The sequence below is a fragment of the Podarcis vaucheri genome (assembly GCF_965113315.1).
Source record: "Podarcis vaucheri genome assembly, chromosome: 15".
Lineage (NCBI taxonomy): Eukaryota > Metazoa > Chordata > Lepidosauria > Squamata > Lacertidae > Podarcis > Podarcis vaucheri.
In genome coordinates this window covers 15,628,657-15,651,520 of record NC_138753.1, presented here as the reverse complement: position 1 = coordinate 15,651,520, position 22,864 = coordinate 15,628,657, and the positions used below count along the sequence as shown (strand labels likewise).

At 46.7% G+C, this 22,864-nt stretch overlaps 1 protein-coding gene across 1 annotated transcript; it reads right to left on the bottom strand.

The window, feature by feature from the left end:
• Window positions 1-1,829: 1,829 nt before the first annotated feature.
• LOC309520042 (eosinophil peroxidase-like) lies at window positions 1,830-22,244 on the bottom strand. The gene is made up of 14 exons (XM_082201419.1): window positions 22,106-22,244; window positions 21,756-21,833; window positions 18,272-18,365; window positions 17,130-17,305; window positions 14,826-14,952; window positions 14,290-14,419; window positions 12,913-13,119; window positions 10,479-10,797; window positions 8,215-8,375; window positions 6,958-7,201; window positions 5,079-5,252; window positions 4,120-4,357; window positions 2,899-3,104; window positions 1,830-2,047 (listed from the first exon to the last, which is right to left on the bottom strand). Exons 1-14 carry the CDS (start codon window positions 22,110-22,112, stop codon window positions 2,028-2,030), a joined length of 2,181 nt encoding a protein of 726 aa, XP_082057545.1. The 5' UTR covers window positions 22,113-22,244; the 3' UTR covers window positions 1,830-2,027.
• Between the last annotated feature and the right edge of the window lie 620 nt (window positions 22,245-22,864).

Below are 22,864 nucleotides of genomic sequence, written 5' to 3'. Positions count from 1 at the left end.
CTGTAATAGGTCTTACAGGAAAAGGCAAGGGGTGAGAAGGTGAGAAATGGCTTAGTCATGTATAATGAGATAAGAATCCAATTACAGTCGTTAAGAGTCGTCAACAGGCTCATCTCAGCTATCTGCCAATTACCCCTTCCCCCCACCCTTCTGAGTAATACCCCTCCCCACCTTCTCACTATATAGAAGGATCTGGCAACTTCTGTTTCAGTGTATCTGAAGAAGTGTGCATGCACACGAAAGCTCATACCAAGAACTAACTTAGTTGGTCTTTAAGGTGCTACTGGAAGGAATTTTTTATTTTGACTGTGACAGACCAACACGGCTACCTATCTGTAACTGTAATCAGATGATAGTCAGTGGCACCTTCTGGGCTGGTTGTAACAAGGCAGGCAGATGTGGGTGGGGGTGTTGGCCAAGGGGAGACCGAGGTGGTGGGGCAGTGCCCCACTTGCCTTAATGTACAATCCTCTACTGCTGTGCTTTCTGAACAAAGAGACACAGGAAGCTGCTAATGGCTCCAGACCCATAAGAACACAACAAGAGCCTGCTGGATCAGGCCAATGGCTCATCTAGTCCATCAGGTTTGTTCTCCTCAAGGAGGCTTGCCTGGCGAAATCATTATACATCTTTAGGTTGCTGTCAGGCAATAGCTTTCCTCTATAAACAGGCTGTCAGGGAACTGCCATCGGAGGGACAGGAGGTGGAAGGGCTCACAGAGGTTAGGAGAGACTCAGCAGCTGAAGAGGGAACCAGCAGGGGGAGAGGAGGAGCTCCGAGGGAAAGTGAGCAGGAGGGATGGCTCAGAGACACATCCAGCGAAAACAGTGGGGAGGTTTCATGACCTCCTGTAGGGACACCTACTCCTCGCCGGAAACTGTCACGCCGAGAGTCCAGGAGACGTGTTTCCGTTAAGGAGCTTTTATGTTGGAAGAGATTCCGAAAGCAACCACTGTCGGAATCTGCCAGCGACTGACGGAGCCATGTTTAAGGGGCTCCATTACAGACAGAGGTTTGCGGACTTGAACAAACTCTGAGGGACTTGGCTTTTACGCACAAGCAGCTCATCATCCCATCACACAGGCCTTTGGCCTTTAACTCTCTGTGGCCTTTTAGAAGTGGGTTAGATATTTTCAACGTATTTCTTTTTTTACTTTTGGTTTCAATGTATCTACAGTATGTGGGTTTTTGTTTTCATTTTGTTCTGTCTGGTTGGCTGCTTTCAATTTGCTTTGGGTTGCCCTAGACAAGAGAAACTCTTGTCACAAACTCAATGAATAAAATAAATAGCCTAGGATCCTGTTCTCACAGTGGCCAACCAGATGTGCTCAGAAAGCCCACATGCAGGACCCTAGCACTAAAGCAATTCTCCCCTCCTGCAGCTTCCAGGAACTGCTATTCAGAAGCATTGCTTCCTCAAATTGTGGAGGCAGAGCAGAGCCATCATGCCCAGTAGCCATCAAGAAGCTTCTCCTCCTCCATGAATTGGTCCCATCATCTTTGAAAGCCTTCTAAGTCGGTGGCCATCCCTGCGCAGCAGACCTGCAACAATTGTCCTTTGAGTATAGTGTCAACCCATTTGGTAGTAACCTCCCCGCCCTCAAGTTTCAGCCACTGACCATTCAGGGGTGTCTGTATCTGCTGCCCCCAATACATTTTTTGTTTTGAAAAAGTGTCTATACTGAGAGTTTTCTTTCTGAAGACAGAAAACAGCCTCATGCCATCATAATCATAACCGCAATCCCAACTTATTTCGAGCCATTTCAACCACCCAGGTAGCTGTAATTTAGCAACATCGTGCATGTCTCGTTGAGGTGGAAACAAATGGATCTATCACACAGCAACTGCTTTATTCTGGATCTTTGTCACGAAAAGCAAGGTTGGGTAGGACTCCCCCTGCCCATGCGTATTTCCAAAACAGCAGGTGGGACGTGAGCAGGGGCAGGAATCCAACTGCAGCCAAGCGAAGGCCTTTCTTCTTTCTTAGGGATGCAGGTCCCAGGTCTAGATCCACAGGAGCGCCGTCCTCAACAAGAGCCATCTGCAGCTAAGAGAAGAAGGGGAGAAAGAGGATCAAAAGCGCTCCCTCCCCAGAGAGATGCTGAAGATGCACTTCTTTGCCCCGGCTGTCAGGGGCTGGTCTGAATCAGATGCCAGAGACTGGCTTGACTCCGAAGCTGAAGGAATGCAGGCACAGACAGAGCAGCCTCTGACAGAGGAGGAGGAGGAGGAGGATCCCCCCCACCTTACACGTTCCCAGAAGCAGAGAGACCAGCAGATTCAGAGGCTGCTCAGCCAGGGGAAGAGCTGGAGAGTTTTGAGATAGTAGCTAGGCAACCAGGTGGGAGGGAGCCTTTGGGAGATTCTTAAATCGAGAGTGGCGGGGAAGTCCCTCCCTCCTCTAGAACTTGGAGGACTGAAAGGGTCCAGGAACAATGGAAGCTCAGGGGAGGGACAGGTGGCCAGTGGTGTGCTTCTTGCTGTGGAAGGGGATAGGACTCAGAGTGAGCAACTGCCATCCGTGGGGAGGGCGGCCTGATGTTGCTCTCAGTATGTTGTTGTAAATACAACAGACTATAAACCCGACAAAGGCTCGATACTTCTTATCGAAAGCTACCGGAGGGGAAGGGGAAACTGACACTGGCTTTTGACCCTTTATTTTAGATAGATAGATGAAAGATAGATAGAGATACCGGTTCTGTGTACCATTGAGTACCACCAGAAAAAAGCACTGGTGATCATGATAGTAAGTTATGCCCTTGTAAACTCCAAGCATTTGGAAAATGAGGAAGTGGAAGGCGGAGGACCAAGGCTCCCGTGGTCAAATCCAGCAAGCATTTAGTTGCAGTGGGAGCCTGTGGGACTCCCTGCCACATATCCCTCTCCATTGACACTCACAGTCACAAGTGCACTTCCAGGCAAAGAGGCTGAGCCTTGGGACGGTGCTGCAGCGGACAAAATCCCGGGGGTAGCTGTTGGCCCGGAAGACATTGCGTGGCACCTCCCGGATGTTGGTGTTTTCACAGATTATGTGAGCCAGTGAGACTCGGTTGAGGGCCTGCAGCTGCGATGGGGTGAAGACGCCGGGATTCTCATAATAGAATCTGAGGGGAAAGAGAAAAGGGGTCAATGCCCTAGCACCTGGCACCATGAAAGCAAAAGGAGAGCCTGCTGGATCAGGCCAAAAGGGGCCCATCTAGAAGTGGGGATCAGATCTCACTGGGCACTACCAAAGCTGAGCCATACTGACCCATCTCCTTGTTAAATCTAGATTATAAAACCTCTCCGGTCCTTCTGGCCCATAGATTTAAAACGTTTATTGACATTTCTACACACCCAGTCCAATCTGGGTTTGTTCGAGGGTGAAGAATTACTGATTCAATAAGGATTTTTTTAAAAAAAACATTCTTCCTTTCAGCAGGAAAACATCATCCACTTTATCAAGCTTCACACTTGATATTTTTAAAGTATTTGATTGCATAGAACCAAATTATTTAATGGAAGTAGTTAAGAAATTTGGATCTGGCCCAAAATTTGTAAAAGCTTTGGAAGGTATTTATTATAGATTACTGTAATTACCTCATGATTAGGTACCGTAAAATAATATGTTTTGTATTTTACACACACACACACACATCCCTGCCACGACCCTATTTTTGATAGTCGTGTCATGTTTACACATGTGTACACATTTATGTGTGTACAATTTTGTAACAAGAAAATAAACAAAATTTTCTAAAAAAACATTTTTGTGCACACAAGCCTACACAGACATGTAGAATGTTGCAGTATATTTTAATCTATTTTTCACTTATTGCTGATTTTATCTTTCATATGCTTTAAAGAATGGTTTTTATTTTTTTTCCTTTTTTGTAAACCACTTTGAGGTTTTTTTTTTGTTTTGTATAGATTTTAGGAAAATAAATTGAAAGTAAAACAAAATAACCATCTCCTGCTGGGCTTGCCACTAGTTTATGGGCTGTAATTTGCTTGCCTTTGTGATGAAATGGCTTCTGCTTAATTTAGAAGGAAAGTGATGGGTATACACAAGCTACTTAGGAAGACCAGTCGATTGAAAGAGAAAATCACAGAGGTTCTGGGCTTCCTCTGCCTGCTCACCTGTCACCGGTCCGAGTCCTTCGGAACTGGTCTCCGATGATGCACGCGAAGGTAGGACCAACTCTGCCATTCCGGACCAAAGGCTCTGCCACGCCCCCAACCCAGAGGTCAATGTTGTTGGGGGTCTTGTAAAGGCTCATAAACTTCTTGGCCACATTGCGGTTCTGGAAGACGGCAGCGAGTTCGTTCTCATTCTGGGGTTGGGAAAGGCCGCAGAGTTGCCGCCAGGCATTGTAACCTGCAGGACAAGCACCAATATCAAATGCTGGGTTCATTTCAAGGCATCTGAAGTGCAAAAGAGGCACTCTAGCACAGGCAAAGAAGAGCGGAGTGGGGTTTTAGAGGGGCGTTGTTGTTGTAATGCAGCCAACCCAAGTGGGTGGGACCCCTTTCCTGGCATACAGTCTGCCAAGAAGTTTACTTTTGCTAGGGAATGGGAGCACGACAGCAACAACCCTCCCCACCTGCATCCTGCTTCTGATGGTGGAGACAGAGCATAGCTATTGTGGAAAGAGGGGAACAAAGAGTTCCATAGCGCTTCCTCCCAAGGTGGGGTGTGTGACCTAGCTAGGCCTGACAGGACAGCTTACTCTATGGTCTTAACCCCTTCGTGCATTAATTAGAGTTAAACACGTTGGTTATATCCCACAAGAAGGCTGTTGGGATGTGAAGAGAGGGCTGTTCTGCTCAGCTCCTGCTTGTGGGCTTCCCATCTGTCAACCAACCATCAGGGCAACTGTGGGGCCACAGGATGCCGGTCCAGATGGGCCATTGCTCTGATCCTGCAGGCTCTCCCTAGGTTCTTTGGTGCAGAGTCTCTCTGTCTTCACTGGCCTCCCATACCCATCTCCTGAGAGTTTCTCAAGAGGCTGGCTGATGAGTCTTTCAGACATTTCTCTGCACCGGCTGGTCCTTGAGCAACAGTCTCCAACATCTGTGCACGCTCTGCTTGAACTTACCTGGGAGGCCGTGATCTCGGCCTCGCTGCATGTTGAGGGAGGGCAAATCCAGTCCACTGCCATTCCTGATCTGTTCAAAGAGTTTGTCCCTGAGAGCATCCACCACCAACTGGTCCGGCCTCACCAGTTTGGCTGGCTTACCCAAGAGGCCTCGGATAAGCGGGTCAATACCTCCTGGAGGAACAAAACATCTGCTTGCAAAATTATGGCTCACAGGCACATTTAGCTGCTGCCTGAGGGACCTCCATCTCCCCCCACCTGCTGCACCTGTAGCCTCTACTGGATTTCCAGACCACAACCTGCCTGCAGCTGTGCAAGTAGGGCACATTTTAGAGTTGCAAGGGGCCACAAGGATCATCTAGCCCAGCCTTTCTCAACCTGTGGGTCCCCAGATGTTGTTGAACTACAACTCCCATCACCCCTATCTAGCAAGGCCAGAGCTCAGGGATGATGGGAGTTGTAGTCCAACAGCATCTGGGGATCCACAGGTTGAGAACTGCTGATCTAGCCCAACTCCCTGCAATGCAGGAATCTTTCACCCAACATGGGGCTTGAACCCACAACCTTGGGATTAAGTGTCTCATGCTCTACCAACTGAGCTATCCTGCAGGGTTTAACCACTGATTGATGCTACAGCAAGCCCCTTTGAAGCTGGCCTGAAAGAAGGGATTTGACTCCAGTTTGCTTCCTGCCAACAGAGGAAGCAAATGCCCTCAACTGCTCAAGCGAGGTCCTGACAGCGAGCCCTGCTTACCGAGGAAGAATCGGGACCTCACTTTTGCCCACTCCTGATGTCACACACAATCTCAGCTGTGGAGGGTATGTGCTTTGGGGAGATTCGCCATGCGCATCAAAACTAGGACCTTTGCCGGCCAAACTTGGCCTGTGGCCTGGAAGTTCCTGCACTGCTAAGTGTACGGGCTGGCACATATGGGGAGAAGTACCCTAGCCTCAACTGACGGTCTTTCTGCAATTTGAGATAGATGGAAAAATCATACTGAAAATACCATGTGACGGGGGAAGGACGAGATGATGGAGCTGCATATTCTACAGGGCTCACGGGGGCAGGGAGGAGAGAGGAAGAAAAAGAAGCCTATTTCACAGAGGAAGAAAACTCTGGAGGAATTAGACGGTGGCTTTTGACACAGAACTCCCCAAGTGCACTTTGGGCTCCGGAAAAGGGCTGCTGAGAGTGGAATCGGAGAGAAATATTTTGCCAACCCCCTTCCTCAGTAGTCGTACCTTGGATCCTGAACGCCTTGTGAGTCAAACATTTTGGCTCCTGAACGCCTCAAACCTGGAAGTGAGTGTTCCGGTTTGCAAACATTCTTTGGAACCCAAACATCTAACTCAGTTTCCGATTGGCTGCAGGAGCTTCCTGCAGCCAATCGGAAGCTACACCTTGGTTTCCAAACATTTTGGAAGTCGAATGGACTACCAGAACGATTCTGTTCAACTTCCGAGGTACGACCGTATTAAGATCCTAATGACTAATATCAATAATATAAGCACCCACAAACTAGTTGCTGAGCTGGTGATACACTTTAAACGTTAACCTTGTACGTGTAGCACAACACAATGCGTATCACACAACAACTTTGTTGTAGTTGCATGGTCTTCCCTTACAAAAACATACAGATGTGACGGCGCATAATACGACAAGGCTGCACCGCCGTACAGTCAAACCACAAGTCTGCAGTCTGCAAGTCTTTATTCAGAATGGTGTGTACATTGAGCATGAAACGCATTATTTTGTTAAGAATGACATAAAACGTATGCAAAATGGTTGGGCCCCAGGACCTCTTTTGGACCTCAGGGCCCTGGAAGTTTGCACTGCCTTCCCCCCTCCTCTTCTTGGACTTGCCCAAAAGGGAGATACCTTGCTGAACGATTCTCCATGAAGCAAAAAATTCCTTCTCGAGCGGGGTCTCGCTTTGAAGCTGGTAGCGGCTATCCAAGCGAAACACCACGGGCCGCACTGAGGCATGCCCAAAACGGAAGGCGTTGGTGAAGGAGCTGGCGATTCGCGGGTCCACGGAGTCATTGTAGCCCGTGCTGCGACCCACAAAACGAGGGAATGCGTCACCCAGGAGGGCCGGCAGGTATTCGCTATAGGTGATTTTCTGGAATGTAGAAGCAGAGGAGAGCGTGAAGAGAAACACACACTGAAGTTCTCCCTTAAAACATACTCAAAGAAACCAAAACAGCACAGGCGTAGTGATCCCAGTAGGTCTTGTCCCAATGAGGCAGTTGCAGGGACTGAGGGTCACCACCTTCCCACAGCTGCCTAAGTCCCCTCCAGGGTTTCTCTCAAGCAATATGAGACTGCACCTGTGTGTCTGACTTTGCTCTTCTTGCTTCATGCCTCTTCTGGTCCTGGGAGACTGAGGGTGGGGGCAAGGAAGGGAGCTTATAGTAGCAGGAAGGAGAGACACCCATGCCTCTTCACCAGCCAGACTGCCTCCTCTCCTGCCTCTGCTTCTAATCCTGGGATCTTTTCTGCCACAGACTCTTCTTGCTCACCAAGCCCTCCCAGTCTGCTCCGTCTTCTCCCTTGGACCGCTCATTGCCATCCTACTGACAATCCCCAGGCTCTGAGCCTTCTTCTCCTGGGGGTTCCCTTGGGGGTTCCCCAGTTGGTGCCTCCAACCCTTCCTCTGCATCTAGCCAGTCCATGTCACTGGGATGTGGCTTGAAGATGGTGTACAGGCCCTTCCACTCCTCAGTTTATCTCCACAACAACCCTGTGAGGCAGATTAGGCTGGGAGGCAGTGACTGGCTCCAGGTAGAGTAGAGATTTAAACCCTGGCCTCCCAGGTCCAAATAGCCTGAAACTCTAACCACTACACTACACTGCCTTTCTGTCAAGCTTAAACTCCGCTCACTCTGCATACCAAAAAGGGTTTCAGTAGGTGATTGACCTAGTTATTCCAAGAGAATCCCACATGAACAGAGGTTGGTCTTGGTGGGTAAGAGAGATAAGAATCTACCCCACCCGCCATACCTCTCCACAGCTAGCTCACCCCATCCCAAACTCATGAACATCAGTAGTCTGGACTGAACACAAACCGGCCTTGCATCTTGACAAGACCTGGCCTCATTCTTAGCGTCACAGGGCTGCTGTCTCAACCAGTACCTGAATTACTGCTCCATTGATTTTCCGGGCTATGTTGTAGATGGTGTCTGAATCCATGTGCGGATTCAGCATCTTCAGCTGAGAGGCCATGCGGTTGTGGAACCTCATGAAGAGCGTCTGCAAGGCAGTTAGACCCGGCATCTCGTTGACACGATTGTCCCCTTGAAGACCCCAGAGAAGAAGGAAGTGTTGTTAGATCCAACCAGCCACCTTGTGCTTGTAAGAAACAACTTGGAAAGCACAGGGTCTCTGCAGGGACAGCATTTTAGCAAGACTTCGTCTATCTATCATCTATCTATCTATCTATCTATCTATCTATCTATCTCTATCTATCAATCAATCATCTACTGTATCTATCTATCTATCTATCTATCTATCTATCTATCTATCATCTATCTATCTATCTATCTATCTATCTATCTATCTATCAATCATCTACCCATACATCATCATCATCATCATCATCATTATTATTATTATTATTATATCCCACCTTTTCCCCAGACAGGGACTCAAGGTGGTTTATACAAATTGAAACAATGCAGATAAAAGACAAGAAGCTAAAAATATATAAAATATAAATCAATAAGAAGTAATTAAAGTTTTTTTTGTTTTTGTTTTGTTTCTTTGCCTTTTTGTTTTTGGTAAAAAAATAAGAAAGCAAAAACCAAACAAAAAGAGGTAATTAAACTCTAATAGAATTAAAACAATATAAAATTCATATTAAAATGCAAATAATAAAAACAGTACAGCACTATCAAAAGTCCTCCCTTAAAAAACAGCCAGTCCTCAAAGTCCTGGAAGAATAAAACAATCTTCACCTGCCAGCAGAAGGACAACAAGGAAGGAGCCAGTCTAGCTTCTCTAGGGAGGGAATCCCAAAGTCTGGAAGCAGCCACTGAGAGCCTAAAGGCCCTTTTTTGAGTCCCCATTAAGCATGCCTGGCCCCATGAGTTATCTGCCCCTTCAAAGCAGGAACCACAGCTAAGGAATCCCTGGCAGATGATTGTCCAACCTCTGTTTAGAAACCTACGAGGAAGGAGATTCCACCAGTGTCCAAGGTAGACCTGTTGAAAATCTACTACCACCTGGAAGTTCTTCCTAATGTTTAGTGTCTTTTCTTGCCATTTTAATTCCTTGGTTGAGGTCCTATCCCCTGGAGCAGCAGAAAACAAGCGTGCTCCACCTTCCATGTGACGACAGCCCTTCAGATATTTGAAAATGGCTTCCTAATATCTCTCAGTCTTCTTGTCTCCAGGCAAAACATACCCAGCTCCCTCAACTGTTCCTTACAGGTTTCCAGAGGAGCATAGCTGAGTGGGAGAGCACCTGCTCTGCATGCAGAAGGTGCTGGGTTCAAATCCCCAATGTCATCTCCAGGTAGGGTTGCCTGAAATCCTGGAGAGCAACTGCCAGCCAGTGTAGGGCAGGGGTCAGCAACCTAAGGCCCATGGGGGTCCTTTAACTGGCCCACAAGCTGCTCCCAAACCAAGCTGCCTGCTCAGTGAGTCCACACGCGCTGTGCTAAACCAGCGTGATGCGGGGATTCACTTCTGCGTTGCTGAAAATTGCATCTGCGCAGGCACCGGAAATCGCAGCCACGTGCGTGATCTGGCCCATGGAGGGATCTCCACTGGAGTGAACCTGCCCAGGCAAGGTAAACCTTGCCAACCCCTGGTGTAGGGCAATACAGTGGTACCTCAGGTTAAGTACTTAATTCGTTCCGGAGGTACCCGTTCTTAACCTGAAACTGTTCTTAACCTGAAGCATGACTTTAGCTAATGGGGCCTCCCGCTGCCGCTGCGCAGTCAGAGCACGATTTCTGTTCTCATCCTGAAGCAAAGTTCTTAACCCGAGGTACTATTTCTGGGTTAGCGGAGTCTGTAACCTGAAGAGTATGTAACCTGAAGCGTATGTAACCTGAGGTACCACTGTACTGAGCTAGATTGACTTGTGGTTTGACTCAGTAGAAAATACCTTCCTTTTCTAATCAAGAACAATGAGGACCAGAATCTTACTTGGTCTTTAGCCAAATGACCAGAGCTCTGTGACAGAACATCTGCCTTACATGCAGAATCAGCCCTTCATTTAGAATCATGAGGACTAGCATGTTGGTTTATTTTAAAGGACATGACCATAGCTCTGTGCAGGGAGAAGGTCCTAGGAAGGGTGGGAGTATCCCCTCTTTTGAAACCCTGGAGAGCCCTTGCTGCCAGTCAGTGTGAAACAGGGGTCTGATTCAGTATAAAAATAAACAGACCTACCCGCAAAGAAACAGGGGATCTTTGCTGTCGTGTTGGTTTTATTGCAGTGCTCTGGGAAGCCTGGTGGGTTGCCAAAAGGGAGGTAGGCCAGCCCTTTGTCTGTGTAGTTCAGGTTGACAGCCAGCAGCCCTTGGTTGCTTGAGATGTTCCTCAGTTGCCTCGCCCAGTCGACTTCGCTGGCGTAGACCATGCTGGCGTCAAGGAAGGCTGTCAGAGCGTTGATCTGGTTGCGGATGGCGTAGCCCCCGTTACAGGCAGGGGCCGCTCTCGTGAAGGCCATACAGCCTTTGGGGTCTTTCACCGGGTCATTAGGAGGGATCTGTAGCCCCACAAAATAGTAATTTTAAAAAAAATGAAACGGAGAGCCAGGGGTGGTCTAGTGGTTAGAGTGGCAGACTATGACCTGGGAGGCCTGGGTTCGAATCCTCCCCACAATGGCCATGGGGGTGACGTTTGGCTTTCAGCCTAGGCTACCTCACAGAACCCTCTTGGGAGGATAAAATGGGGAGGAGAACTATGTACACCACCTTGAGATCCTTGGAGGAAAGGTGGGATGATGATAATAATAATAATAATAATAATAATAATAATAATAATAATAATAATAATAATAATAATGATGATGATGTATGTGACCTTCAGTCTGGCTCCCAGTATGCCAGTGACCTTCAGTCTGGCTCCCAGAGCCAGTGTGGTGTAGTGGTTAAGAGCGGTAGTCACGTAATCTGGGAAACCGGGTTCGCGCCTCCGCTCCTCCACATGCAGCTGCTGGGTGACCTTGGGCCAGTCACACTTCTGTGAAGTCTCTCAGCCCCACTCACCTCACAGAGTGTTTGTTGTGGGGGAGGAAGGGAAAGGAGAATGTTAGCCGCTTTGAGACTCCTGAAGGGGAGTGAAAGGCGGGATATCAAATCCAAACTCTTCTTCTTCTTCTTCTGAGCACAATTCAAAGTGTTGGTGCTGACCTTTAAAGCCCTAAACAGCCTCGGTCCAGTATACCTGAAGGAGCGTCTCCACCCCCATCATTCTGCCCAGACACTGAGGTCCAGCACCGAGGGCCTTCTGGCGGTTCCCTCACTGCGAGAAGTGAGGTTACAGGGAACCAGGCAGAGGGCCTTTTCGGTAGTGGCACCTGCCCTGTGGAACGCCCTCCCACCAGATGTCAAAGAGAAAAATAACTACCAAACTTTTAGAAGACATCTGAAGGCAGCCCTGTTTAGGGAAGCTTTTAATGTTGAATAGACTACTGCATTTTAATATTCTGTTGAAAGCCTCCCAGAGTGGCTGGGGAAACCCAGCCAGATGGGCGGGGTATAAATTATTATTATTATTATTATTATTATTATTATTATTATTAGTGATCACACAGGGTGGGGGGCAGGTCCATGCAGAGCTGGGGTAGGAGTCTTGTTAGAATAAAGTTATAAACTCAAACAAAATAGCAACTGGTCGCTGGTGCCCCCCCCCCAGCCAGCTTAGTCTTCTGAGGCCCTAGGCAAGTGTATTTGGCTGCCCACCCCCTCTGCACAGGCCTGGTGGGGCTTCCCTTCAGGTGTCTAAGCTCAACACCAGCCCCTGCAACAACCGCCATGAAGTCTCCGCTCGAGAGAGATGAAATTCCTGAGGTTGCCAACCTTTACAGGCCGGTTACCGCATTTGGCATTGTGGTGGGCGGGGGAGGGGAGGAGCATCATGGGGGCCAGTCACAAAATGGCTGCCATTGGGGAGGGTGTGTGGCCTAACCCATCAATCAATCAATCAATCAAAATAAAAATAAATACCCTACAGGGACAGTTAAAGAAAAATATTTTCTGGAACAGTTACCTATTGAGTTGTTTCTTGGTTTTTTATAACATTTTTTATATGTACAGATAAAATTGTTTCAGAAGCCGCTTTGATACGTTGTATGAAATGGTGATCTACAAGTATATTTTTCTACAAACATAAAATAAAATTTAACACACAGTCAGAAAACAACCCGCTGCCACATCTAAAAGGGCCCCAAAAAGTGGCAGAGCCACAAAATGGTAGTTGGTTGTGCCCCCCACCTCCTCAGCCACCAGAGAGAAGTTTTTTGCACCTCTCCTCTGTTCAGAGACCAAAAAGGGAGGGTAGGGGTCCAATTCTGGCACCCAGTGATATCGTGCTGTGTTTCAATTATGGATTATTATTATTTATCGTTTTTAAGGAGGTGCATGCAATGTAGGAGAAGCCAAGTCAGTGCAAGCAGGAGGTGAGGAGGAACAGCAAAGAGTTTCTTGCTCTTTGCGGATTTTGGAGGAGATATTTACAGAGACCTTTCGTGGGTGACACAGGGGAGGTGCTGGCAGGCCCACTGGATCCCGTTGGTGCCATGTCGGGGATCCCTGGACTATTGTGTCGGACAGGTTGCGTTTCTGGAAAAGGGTAGAACGAACCCTGGACTTTCACGCACCTTGATGGGGAAGCAAGGGGGTGCCTTTGCGCAAGTTTTTTCACAGTCTGCTCCTTTGATGAAGGTGAGGGTGGCCGTGGTACTGGGCCCAAAATCCAAGTCGTGGTCAATAAACTGGCCGAATTGCATGAACATGACCGATCGGAATGGGTCATCGGTGAGTCTTTTGTCGTTGAAGGCGACAATCTGGTTGGATACTTCCCGGACCTGCAGCAGATGTTACCAAGACATAACAGAGGAACAGATCTTGGTTGCCGATTCCAAGCGCCAAGGCTGATGGTTGTAAACTTGCGGACCCTGAGCCTGGACACCCCCAAAAGGCCTCACCCTGATCCAGATTCACTGAAGGGTCCAAAAACACCCCGGCAGTCAAAGTTCAGAAACTAAAGCGAGGGCAGAATGTGGCAGCACAGTTGCTGGCAGGAGTGAGACCTTGTCAGCCTGTAGCACCACTGCTCAGAGATCTGCACTGTCTGCTGATTTGTTACCAGGCTAAATTAATAGCTGTGATTCCTGCATTGCAGGGGGTTGGGCTAGATGACCCTTGGGGTCCCTACCTACTTTACAGTTCTATGATTCTATGATAGAAGAACACAGATTATAACATGCATTATGATAGGAGCCACTTTCCTATCTGCTTTGCCACCTTCCCCCTCTTTCCCTAAAATCCTTCCCTGCCCCCCGCTTGGGCTCCAAAAATGGCCCAGAGGACACCCGAGTAAAATGTTCAAAAATAAAATAAAATAAAAAAGGCTTCTGATCTTCTGTCTGTCACTTACATAAAAGGAATTATTCAAAACCTTCACTCCAGAATGATATCCAACTGATCTACTACTGCTTGGCAGGGGGTTGGACTCGATGGCCCTTGTGGTCTCTTCCAACTCTATGATTCTATGATTCTATGATACTATCTGTTAGGCAATATTACTTATTAACCCAAATATCTCAAATTAATTCATTTTCCTTTTCACACAAAAAGTCCAAAAGGGCTTCTCTAATTTTTGTTATTAATAAATGCCTCAGCAATGGTTTTTCTTTAATCAAACATATCAACTTTATCTCCAATAACTTCAACAATTATTCCTCCATACTAAACAACAATAAGTCTTTCTGCCTTTGTCCACAAAAGAGTCTCTCCGCTGTGATCATATATTAAAATAATATTCCATCGTTATTTTCTTGTTATGTTCATTAATATGTTCATTAATTCACCCATTTTGTATCTTCTGTTCCCATTTCCTGTTGTCATGCTGTGGATTTCCATCCTGATTTTTTAAAAAATCATCCCTTCTCTTTTCCTAAAACCCTGATCCATTCTGAGCAACTGTTCAGAAATCCGCTTTGCAAAGCAGAGCACAACTGGGGTTGACTCCTTACCAAGGGCAGGGGGAATCCATAATATGTCTTGTTTTCCATCCAGCCACGCGGGAGGGATATGCCATCTTCGTACTCTTGCAGAAGCCGCCGGGCATAAGGGCGGTTGCTGGCCCCTAAGGTAGGAATCCTCCTGGAATGTTCCAGAAGGGCCACAGAGATTCATTTTTTAAAAGCAGCAAAGGGGGGGGGGGAATCCTATTTTTACTGTATTTACTGCATTTAAATCCCACTCAAGGGGGAGTTCATGGTTTTTCTCCTCCATTGCTAATAGGAACTTAGGAAGCTGCCTTATATGGAGCCAGACCATGGTTTCATCTAGCTCAATATTGCCTACACTGATTGGCAGCAGCTCTCCAGGCCTTTTCCCCAGTCCTACTGGGAGATGCTGCCAGGGTTTGACCCTGGGACCTCCTGTCTGCGGGGCAGATGTGCTGCCTATACCACTGAACTATGGTCCTGCCTGTGAGCAGCTCACCAAATGAGTTCAGGGCTGGGCTGGGATTTTAACAGCCGACATGCTGGATATAGAAGCTTACCTGTTGTTACATTCTCCAGTAATAGTCCGGAAAGGGCTACTGAAATCACACTGCAATGGTCTCTGTTCTTGCTTGGCACAGCCAGACGCCTTGTAGATAGTTTGCATCTGGGCTGGACTGAGAACATCTGTAGGAGGAAGGAAATGGAAGAGGTCTCAGCTAGGGACACGCAAGGGTTTAATTCGGTCCATGTTTTTAAGTGAGCTGAACAGATTTACTACACCTCTTGCATTAATAAACCCAGATCGGAATTTTGTGATGCGAATATCAGAAGAGCTTGCTGCATCAGGCCAATGTTCTTGCATCCTGTTCTCACAATGGCCAACTTAGAGGCCTATGGGAATTTGCAAGAAAGACCTGAGTGCAACAGAAACTCTCCTTCCTGTGGGTTTCAGCAACTGGTATTCAGACAGAGTAATGATACATCAAACCCAGGGGTCTCGGGGTCACCCAAAAACCAACCTTGTCCGATTCCTCCAAAACCAGTGACAAAGTTTTGTAGTCGTTTTGTGAGAAAAATCCCATGTTTTGTAATGCCCCACAAAAAGAGCGCTTCATACTTCAAACCCAGGGGTTTGCAGTTAACACCCAAAAAACCAACATCATCTGATTCACTCAAAACTGATGCTGAACTACGGCAAAGGCTTTGCAGAAAGAACATTGGGTTTGATATATGAAATACTCCATTTGTGGGGCACTACAAAACGTGGGGTTTTTGCTACAAAACGACTAAAAAACTTTGGCTCTGGTTTTGAGGGGATCAGACAATGTTGGGTTTGGGGGTGTTAACTACGAACCCGGGTTTGACATATCAGTTACACTGCTTGTGGGGTGCTACAAAACATGGTGTTTTTTGCTACAAAACAGCTATAAAACTTTGGCACCAGTTTCGAGGCGATCCCAGATTTTGGGGTTCATAGTTAAAGAAGCTGGAGTTTATCCGCAGGTGTGTGTGTGTGTGTGTGTGTGTGTGTGTGTGTGTGTGTGTGTATGGATAAAATGCTTTTTGAAAAGCATAGCTTGAGATTAACAATGTATTTCGTATACATTTATTTCCACCAGGGGAGAAAATGGATTGAACAACCGCACATGTTTGGTCCTGTTTCCTCTTTTTAAAGCAGGCTCCTGTGCCTCATTGACTAAGCATCTTTCGCGTGACCTGTGGCCGACACCCTTTCACAACCCCACTCTGGGAAAATGGAAGTGGCTTTTGCAGATCCCTTTCAAGTAGTTTCTAAGACGTGCCTGGGGTGGGAGTAGGGGCTGCCCAACACTAGGGAGATGGTAAACACGCCAGCTTCAGTTTCTCCCAATTTCTGATTTTCCAAGCCGCAAGTTCAGTTCCCTACATTTCCACATCAGTTGGTGACTTATTTATTTTTTAAGTAAACCACATGAAAACCCACCGGCATTCTAGTTCTCGTTATTCATAACACACAGCTTTCTGTAAGCAATTTTGCTCCATAATAAACGCACCTTTGTGGAAAGCATATTTCTCTTATCATAACGCAAGTGCTTCTTTGACAAACTGGTGCAATAAAGAATGGCAATCACAGAATCATAGGGTTGTAAAGTTGGAAACGACCCCGAGGGTCACCCCCCTGCAATGGGACTTGGGGGGGGGTTGACTAATTAAAACAAAATTGGTGCAAGGTTTGAAGCCTAAAGACTCTTTTTCAGCTGACAGCAATATTACAGCTAAAAAAGAAAACAGAGGACTCCCCTCACACTATCAAACTTGTTGATGAGCATAAACTGCAGACTGTAAATGGTCTCCCTCAGGGAGGGGGGGTTGGGGACTCCCCTTTGCTGGAGGTTTTAAGTAGACGTTGGGTGGCCATCTGTCATGGATGCTTTAGCTGAGATTCCTGCATCACAGGGGGTTGGACTAGATGACCCTCAGGGTCCCTTCCAACTCTACAATTCCATGACAAATGGCTGTCTGGGATAGGAATTTGTGTTATTTGGTTGCTGTCTAAACTCCATCTTCTTGACTGCCTCTCAGCCTAATGAACCTCACAGGGTTGTTGGGAGAAGGAAATGGAGAGGGAGGAGGTCTCTGTACATTACCTTGAGCTGCTTTGGAGGAAAAGGTGGGAAATAAATGTGATAATTAATATAAACAAACAAAGTGTGCATAATTTTGCACACTTTGGCCTAGCATATGCAATTGCGCACACACAACTTAGCTGGAGATTAGCCGCAGAACTGAAATCTGGATCTCGTGCATTGACGGGCAGTGTGTGAAATAGGCTGGTTCATCTTGAAACAAGAAGCGCACCTGGTTCCTCCTCCATCACCTACCTGTGATGTTGAAATCCCCGGGGATTGCCGGCTGCAGCTTCTGTTTCAAGAGGGCCCAGGTGACGTGCATGGTGTCGGCTGCTTTCACCGCCTCCTTGGTTCTTCCCACGGGCTGCTTGAAGGAGACCAGGAGATCTGTGGGGTTGACCTTCTCTCTCTGCAGCTTCTCATTTAAGCTGGAGGGTCGGAAAACAGTTGAGTGAAGCTTTGTCACGCAACAGCACTTGAAAGCACATTTCATTATATTGTTGTTGGTTGCTGGGGTTAGTCTGGATGATGCCCTGAGCACCTCCTAATTCTTGGTCTCCTGTAATAAGTGAGGGTTAGACTCTAATAGAGGATTCTATTGCTGAACTAGCCAGAAAAGTTTCTTTGTAAGATTTTAGCTCCTGTCATCATGGCTATTTCTAGCACAATACCGTAATGACTTTCTGATTATCTTATAATAAGCCTCCAACCATGTTTAAAATTAAGTGGCACAGAAATTCTGTTAATTGATAGTTTAATGCAATTTTATTGATTATTGATTGCATCACTTTGATCTTGCAGGCCTTCTGTGTCTTTTTGACACAGCAAGCAAAGCAAGCAAATATACAGGAGGGGTAGCCTTCCCCTTTGTGTGGAGGATTTATTGAAGGATTTCTGCTCAAATTTCCACCTGAAACACAATGCAGCAACTCTCCAGCAAACTGGGGAAAATCGGGAGAGAAAGCAGAAGGGAACCAGTAAGGTTGTCAACTTACCTGCTCCTAAACCTTTAACAGCAGCCTGAGTTGTCCACTTCTCCTTTTAACAATTATCTGATCTGTCAACACTAGCGGTTGAAACTTTATGCAGTATGGAGTAAAGGACAAGCACTTTGCCACCACTGCTGTTAAATGCACAGGAGCAGGGGCCAAGAAAAGAGCTGGCAACCTTAGGCACCCAGTTTGCTTATGGACAGCGGCGTTATGACCACTGCCATTGTGGCTGCACCCAGGTCCTTCTCATGTAAATCGGCACCGTCCTGTGAAATGCAGAATCATAGAATTGTAGAGTTGGAAGGGACCAATAAGGGTCATCCAAACCAACCCCCTGCTATGCAAGAGCCACAGCTAAACCCACTGTGGCTGTGTGGAGAAGGGAGGAGACGCAGCCCTCACCGTTGCTGGGTGCGTTTGTAGGCATCTTCGACCAGCTGTTTTGCTTCTTCCACACTCCTCAGAAGGTCTGAGGTGTCCAGAATCTTCCCAATGGCTGCAACAAGAGAGAGAGAGAGCGTCCCTTAGTCTGGGTTTGTCCAAGAGGAGAATCTTGCATCAAATGCCTCCATTTAAAACCAAGGGGTGTCGTTTGCACCTCCCACTAAAAACAAGAAACTGTAGCATAATTGCTAACAGGAGTGAGAGATTGTCAGCATGTAATACCTGGGCTCAGAGAGCTTGTCTGAGGCCTGGGGCTAGGAGTCCTGTTCTTGGCATGACTGTGTAAGACTGGCAGGCCCTGGGGGGGGGGCCCCCTGAACAACACAGCCCTCTGAGGCCCACGGCAAGTGTATCCAGCTGCCCCCGGTTCTGCACGGTCCTGCTGTACTGGTTGCCAATTTGATACCAGGCAAAGCTCAAGGTGGTCCTATTAGTATACAGTGGTATCTTGGTTCTCGAACTTAATCCATTCTGGGAGTCCGTTCAACTCCCGAAACTGTTCAGAAACCAAGGCGTGGCTTCTGATTGAATGCAATTGGAAGCCGCGTCGGACATTCAGCTTCTGAAAAACGTTCGCAAACTGGAACGCTTACGTCTGGGTTTGCGGTGTTCGGGAGCTGATTTATTCGACAACTAAGCCGTTTGAGAACCAAGGTACTACTGTACATGAATAAAGCTTTTGGTACCAGCTTACCTGCAAAATTGCCATACCCCACATATGCCCACTCAAGCGCTTTGATCTCCGGAACTGGCATGGTTACAGGTGACACATAAGACCTGTACTGCATTTGTAAGAATTCAATCTTTTAGTGTGGCAGCACCTCTACACTTTGGAACTCCCTGCCTATTGAAATCAGGCAGGCACCTTCACTGTACAAGTGCCACATAATTCCCATTCTGCCTTTGTAAGAATGTATTTCACATACTAATGGCAACACCTTGGACTTGACTTGGGAGCAGATCAGCGATCAGCGTAGCTCTCTGAGCAAAGCTGTTCTGTGCTGACAAGGTTGCCAGCTGAGCAGGAAAAAATGTCTTGGTCTGCTCTAAGGAGTTTAACAGCAGCCTGATAGGCAGAAATCAGCAGGCGAGGCTTCTCCCTGCGCAAAAAGAAGTAACATCGCCTGCTAACCCATTCAAAGCACAGGAGCTGGGTCCAGTTTAAAAGTTGGCCATTTTAGACATGGCTTTCTCCCAGAGAATCTTGGGAACTGTGGTTCAGCAAGACAGTTCTCTGTTACACAGGTCACCAGAACTCCATTACAGAATGACAGTTCTCCGGATTCTTGGATGCTGTAGAGGCAGCATGCAAAGCAAATTTCCAGTTAAGGGCAGCAGCTAAGCCACAAAAGCTTTGGAGAGGATCCGAAGGACTCATCCCTCTGGCAGACTGTAGCATCCTGCTAGGCGGGTCCCATAAGCAAATACAGGATGCACAGCTTAGAACAATTTCAGAAGGTTGCAATTGTTTCCATAGCGGGCGGGGAGGGAAACAGAACTCAAACTGCAGAGGAACAGCTGGTGCAAAGTGATCCAGTGAGAGAGCGCATTGCAGAAGTGCATTGCAAAACTCAGAGAAGTGGGAATTTCAAAGGATGTTTTTGTGTTTCATTTCATGGGTCGTTTCAACTATGTAGGCCTCTAACAGCAAAATGTTCTCCAGCGCCAAAAAGAGTGGAGTCCCCTGAGGAAACCTGGCACAATTTCTGGATTTGGGGGGGGGGGGGTGGCAGGGGAGCAGGACGGATGCAGCAGGTATTTGCACACATTGTTCAGAAACAGGTCGAATTACAGGCCTTCTGGCAGCTACAGGTTGCAACACACAGGAAATCTGAAGGTTTCCTTGAAGCAACTGAAATTCTTCTGTTGACAGATTTATCCCTGGCTATTCTGCAGAATGTTTCGGGCTGTTTGGGAGCAGTGCTGGATTTATTTCACAAATTATGAAAACTTCCAACTGAGGACCCAGATTACAAGAGGCCTGAAACACATTTTTTTTGTTTCGTTTGCTCAATTTCAAGTTTATGTAATTTCTATTTTTAAAAGGAAAACATACTCCAAATCAGACTTTACCGTTCTGATATGACAAAATATATATATATACCTAATGGCTGCAGAAATATTTGTTGTTGGATTTATAAATCTGTGCAGAAATGAGTTGTCTTATATGCTAAGTAACAAACAGATAACAACACAACAAATTTTATTGGTCAATCAAATACAGATTATAGCAAAAACAAACAAACAGAAAAAGAAAAAAGCGCTAAATAAAGAATCTCAGAAACAAATTAAAACATTTGTGATAAAATCCTTGTAATATGTAGAGCATGTATACATGGGTGACTCTTATCTCAGAGCACAAGAGTGCACTCAAGGACTTTCTTGAGTTGGGACGTTTTTATCGCAAACTTTGCTGCATTGAGCATGACTGGTTTGACCGAGCAAGACAGCAGATACTTGATTTTGTTGATGTCACTGAGGGTGACAAGAAGAAGAGGTCAGCAACCTTTTTCAGCCGTGGGCCGGTCCACCGTCCCTCAGACCATGTGGTGGGCCAGACTATATTTTGAAGAAAAATATGAACAAATTCCTATGCCCCACAAATAACCCAGAGATGCATTTTAAATAAAAGGATACATTCTACTCATGTAAAAACACACTGATTCCCGGACCTTCTGAGGGCCAGATTTAGAAGGTGAATGGGCATCATCCGGCCCCTGGCCCTTAGGCTGCCTACCCCTGCAAGAGGGTCAAGGAATTTCTTTAAGTACAGGTATTTAGCCCTTGGATTTTCATACAGCTTACAAGATAGCACATAGTGTTTGGTATCCTCAACTGACTGGCACCCAAAGATGCGGAATCGCTGTTCTCTAGGGATATTTTTGTATCGTCCATCCAGAAAGTTAATTTTGATTGTCTGGAACCTTAAACGACGTGCAAAGCAAAGGGGAAGTACCAGTAATCTCAGGCAAATATTTCTCTATTCCGAGCTCAGTTTTTACAGTGGGATAGATGGTAGAAAATCTAGATGCCTTTTTACAGCTTCCATATCCCTTCTAGCAAATAATTCCTGCAGATGCTCTTTATTGAATCTTTGACTACACTGCTACATGCTAAGCAAGAAACCTCCAGGGACTTTCATTTAAAAGCCTCTCAAATGCAAATGGACTTATTGCAAGATGAGTATTCCAGTGAGATTGTTGCTTGTGTATGCAAATATCGATGTTCTATTTTTCATTGTGCTTTCTGTTCCAATAATGCACTTTAAAAGATACTGCTATGGGGGCCTCTTAACTTTGAAATAGTTTAGGGCATCAGAATGTCTTGATCTGGTCCTGTTAAGGGGGCGGGGGGGGGGAATAGGTGGGTTAACAAAACCCAGAACACTCTCCAAATATAATTATTTTTAAAAGCAAAGCAAAAAGAGAAGCAAGGGCCTTACCACGGAGAGGAAGATCTGTTGCCTGGAGAGGTTTCGTGGCCACCAGGCATCCCAGGAGAACAAGGAGCAGCTGTTCACCTTGGAGAGCGAGAGAAAGAGGACAATTTTATTTGGGGGGGGGGATTTAAAATGTTTCAAGAGCAGTTTCCTTCAGTGCATGACTTCATCAGCAGACCTGTGAAAGCCCCACCTACTCCAACATTTGTCTCCCCCCACCCACCCAAAAGAGCAAAAGCAGGCAGAGATTTGTATAACATTTAGAAAGCATTATCATTGAAATAGGAGATTAGTTTTCTGACTCGCCTAGAATTTAGGACCAGAAAGCATTTGGAGGGGTAAGGACCACTCACCTGACATCTTTGACGCTTCTGCTCATCGGTGGCTTGGACACCAACACTTTTATACCTGGACACACCCCTCGGATGGCAGGAGGAACTGTCCGCAGGAGCTGGATTGGTGGGGGAAAGGCCACACCCCCTTCTCCGCCCCACCCTCTTGAGATACACTGACTGCTGTATGAAGCCCCACCATGCATTGTTCCAGGAATGCAGATTTCAAGCTCTGCCCAGCTGTGGGGGAGGCCAGTCTGTGGCCAAAGGGTTGCTCCCAGGTCATTTGGAGCCACAGGAATTGGGGTGTTGCCTCACTGCTCCCCAAAACTAATTGCTGAGTGTGATTGACGATTGCAGCCGGGGTACATGATGCTCTGCAGGCTTCGCCACCGGAATTGAGTAACTCTGTGTCCCAGAGTGTTTCCTCACCAAAGGCTTCCTGGGACTGAGCTGTGCCAATTTCGCACTGTCATCTAATTTTGTAAAGTCTTGTTAAGGGATATTTTAAGTGAAACGGTGAATCTGTTTGAAAGGGCAAAAAAGAGCTTGTTTTGAGAATATGAAAGCATCTGGATAAGACAGTGGCTACCCCCTACCTTTAACAACAACAACAACAACAACAACAACAACTTCTTCTTCTTCTTCTTCTTCTTCTTCTTCTTCTTCTATTAGTATTACTACTACTACTACTACTACTACTACTACTGTTATTGTTATTATGACACTTTATTACCCTTCCTGCACCCCAAGGTCCTAGGGTAGGTTACAAGAATTAAA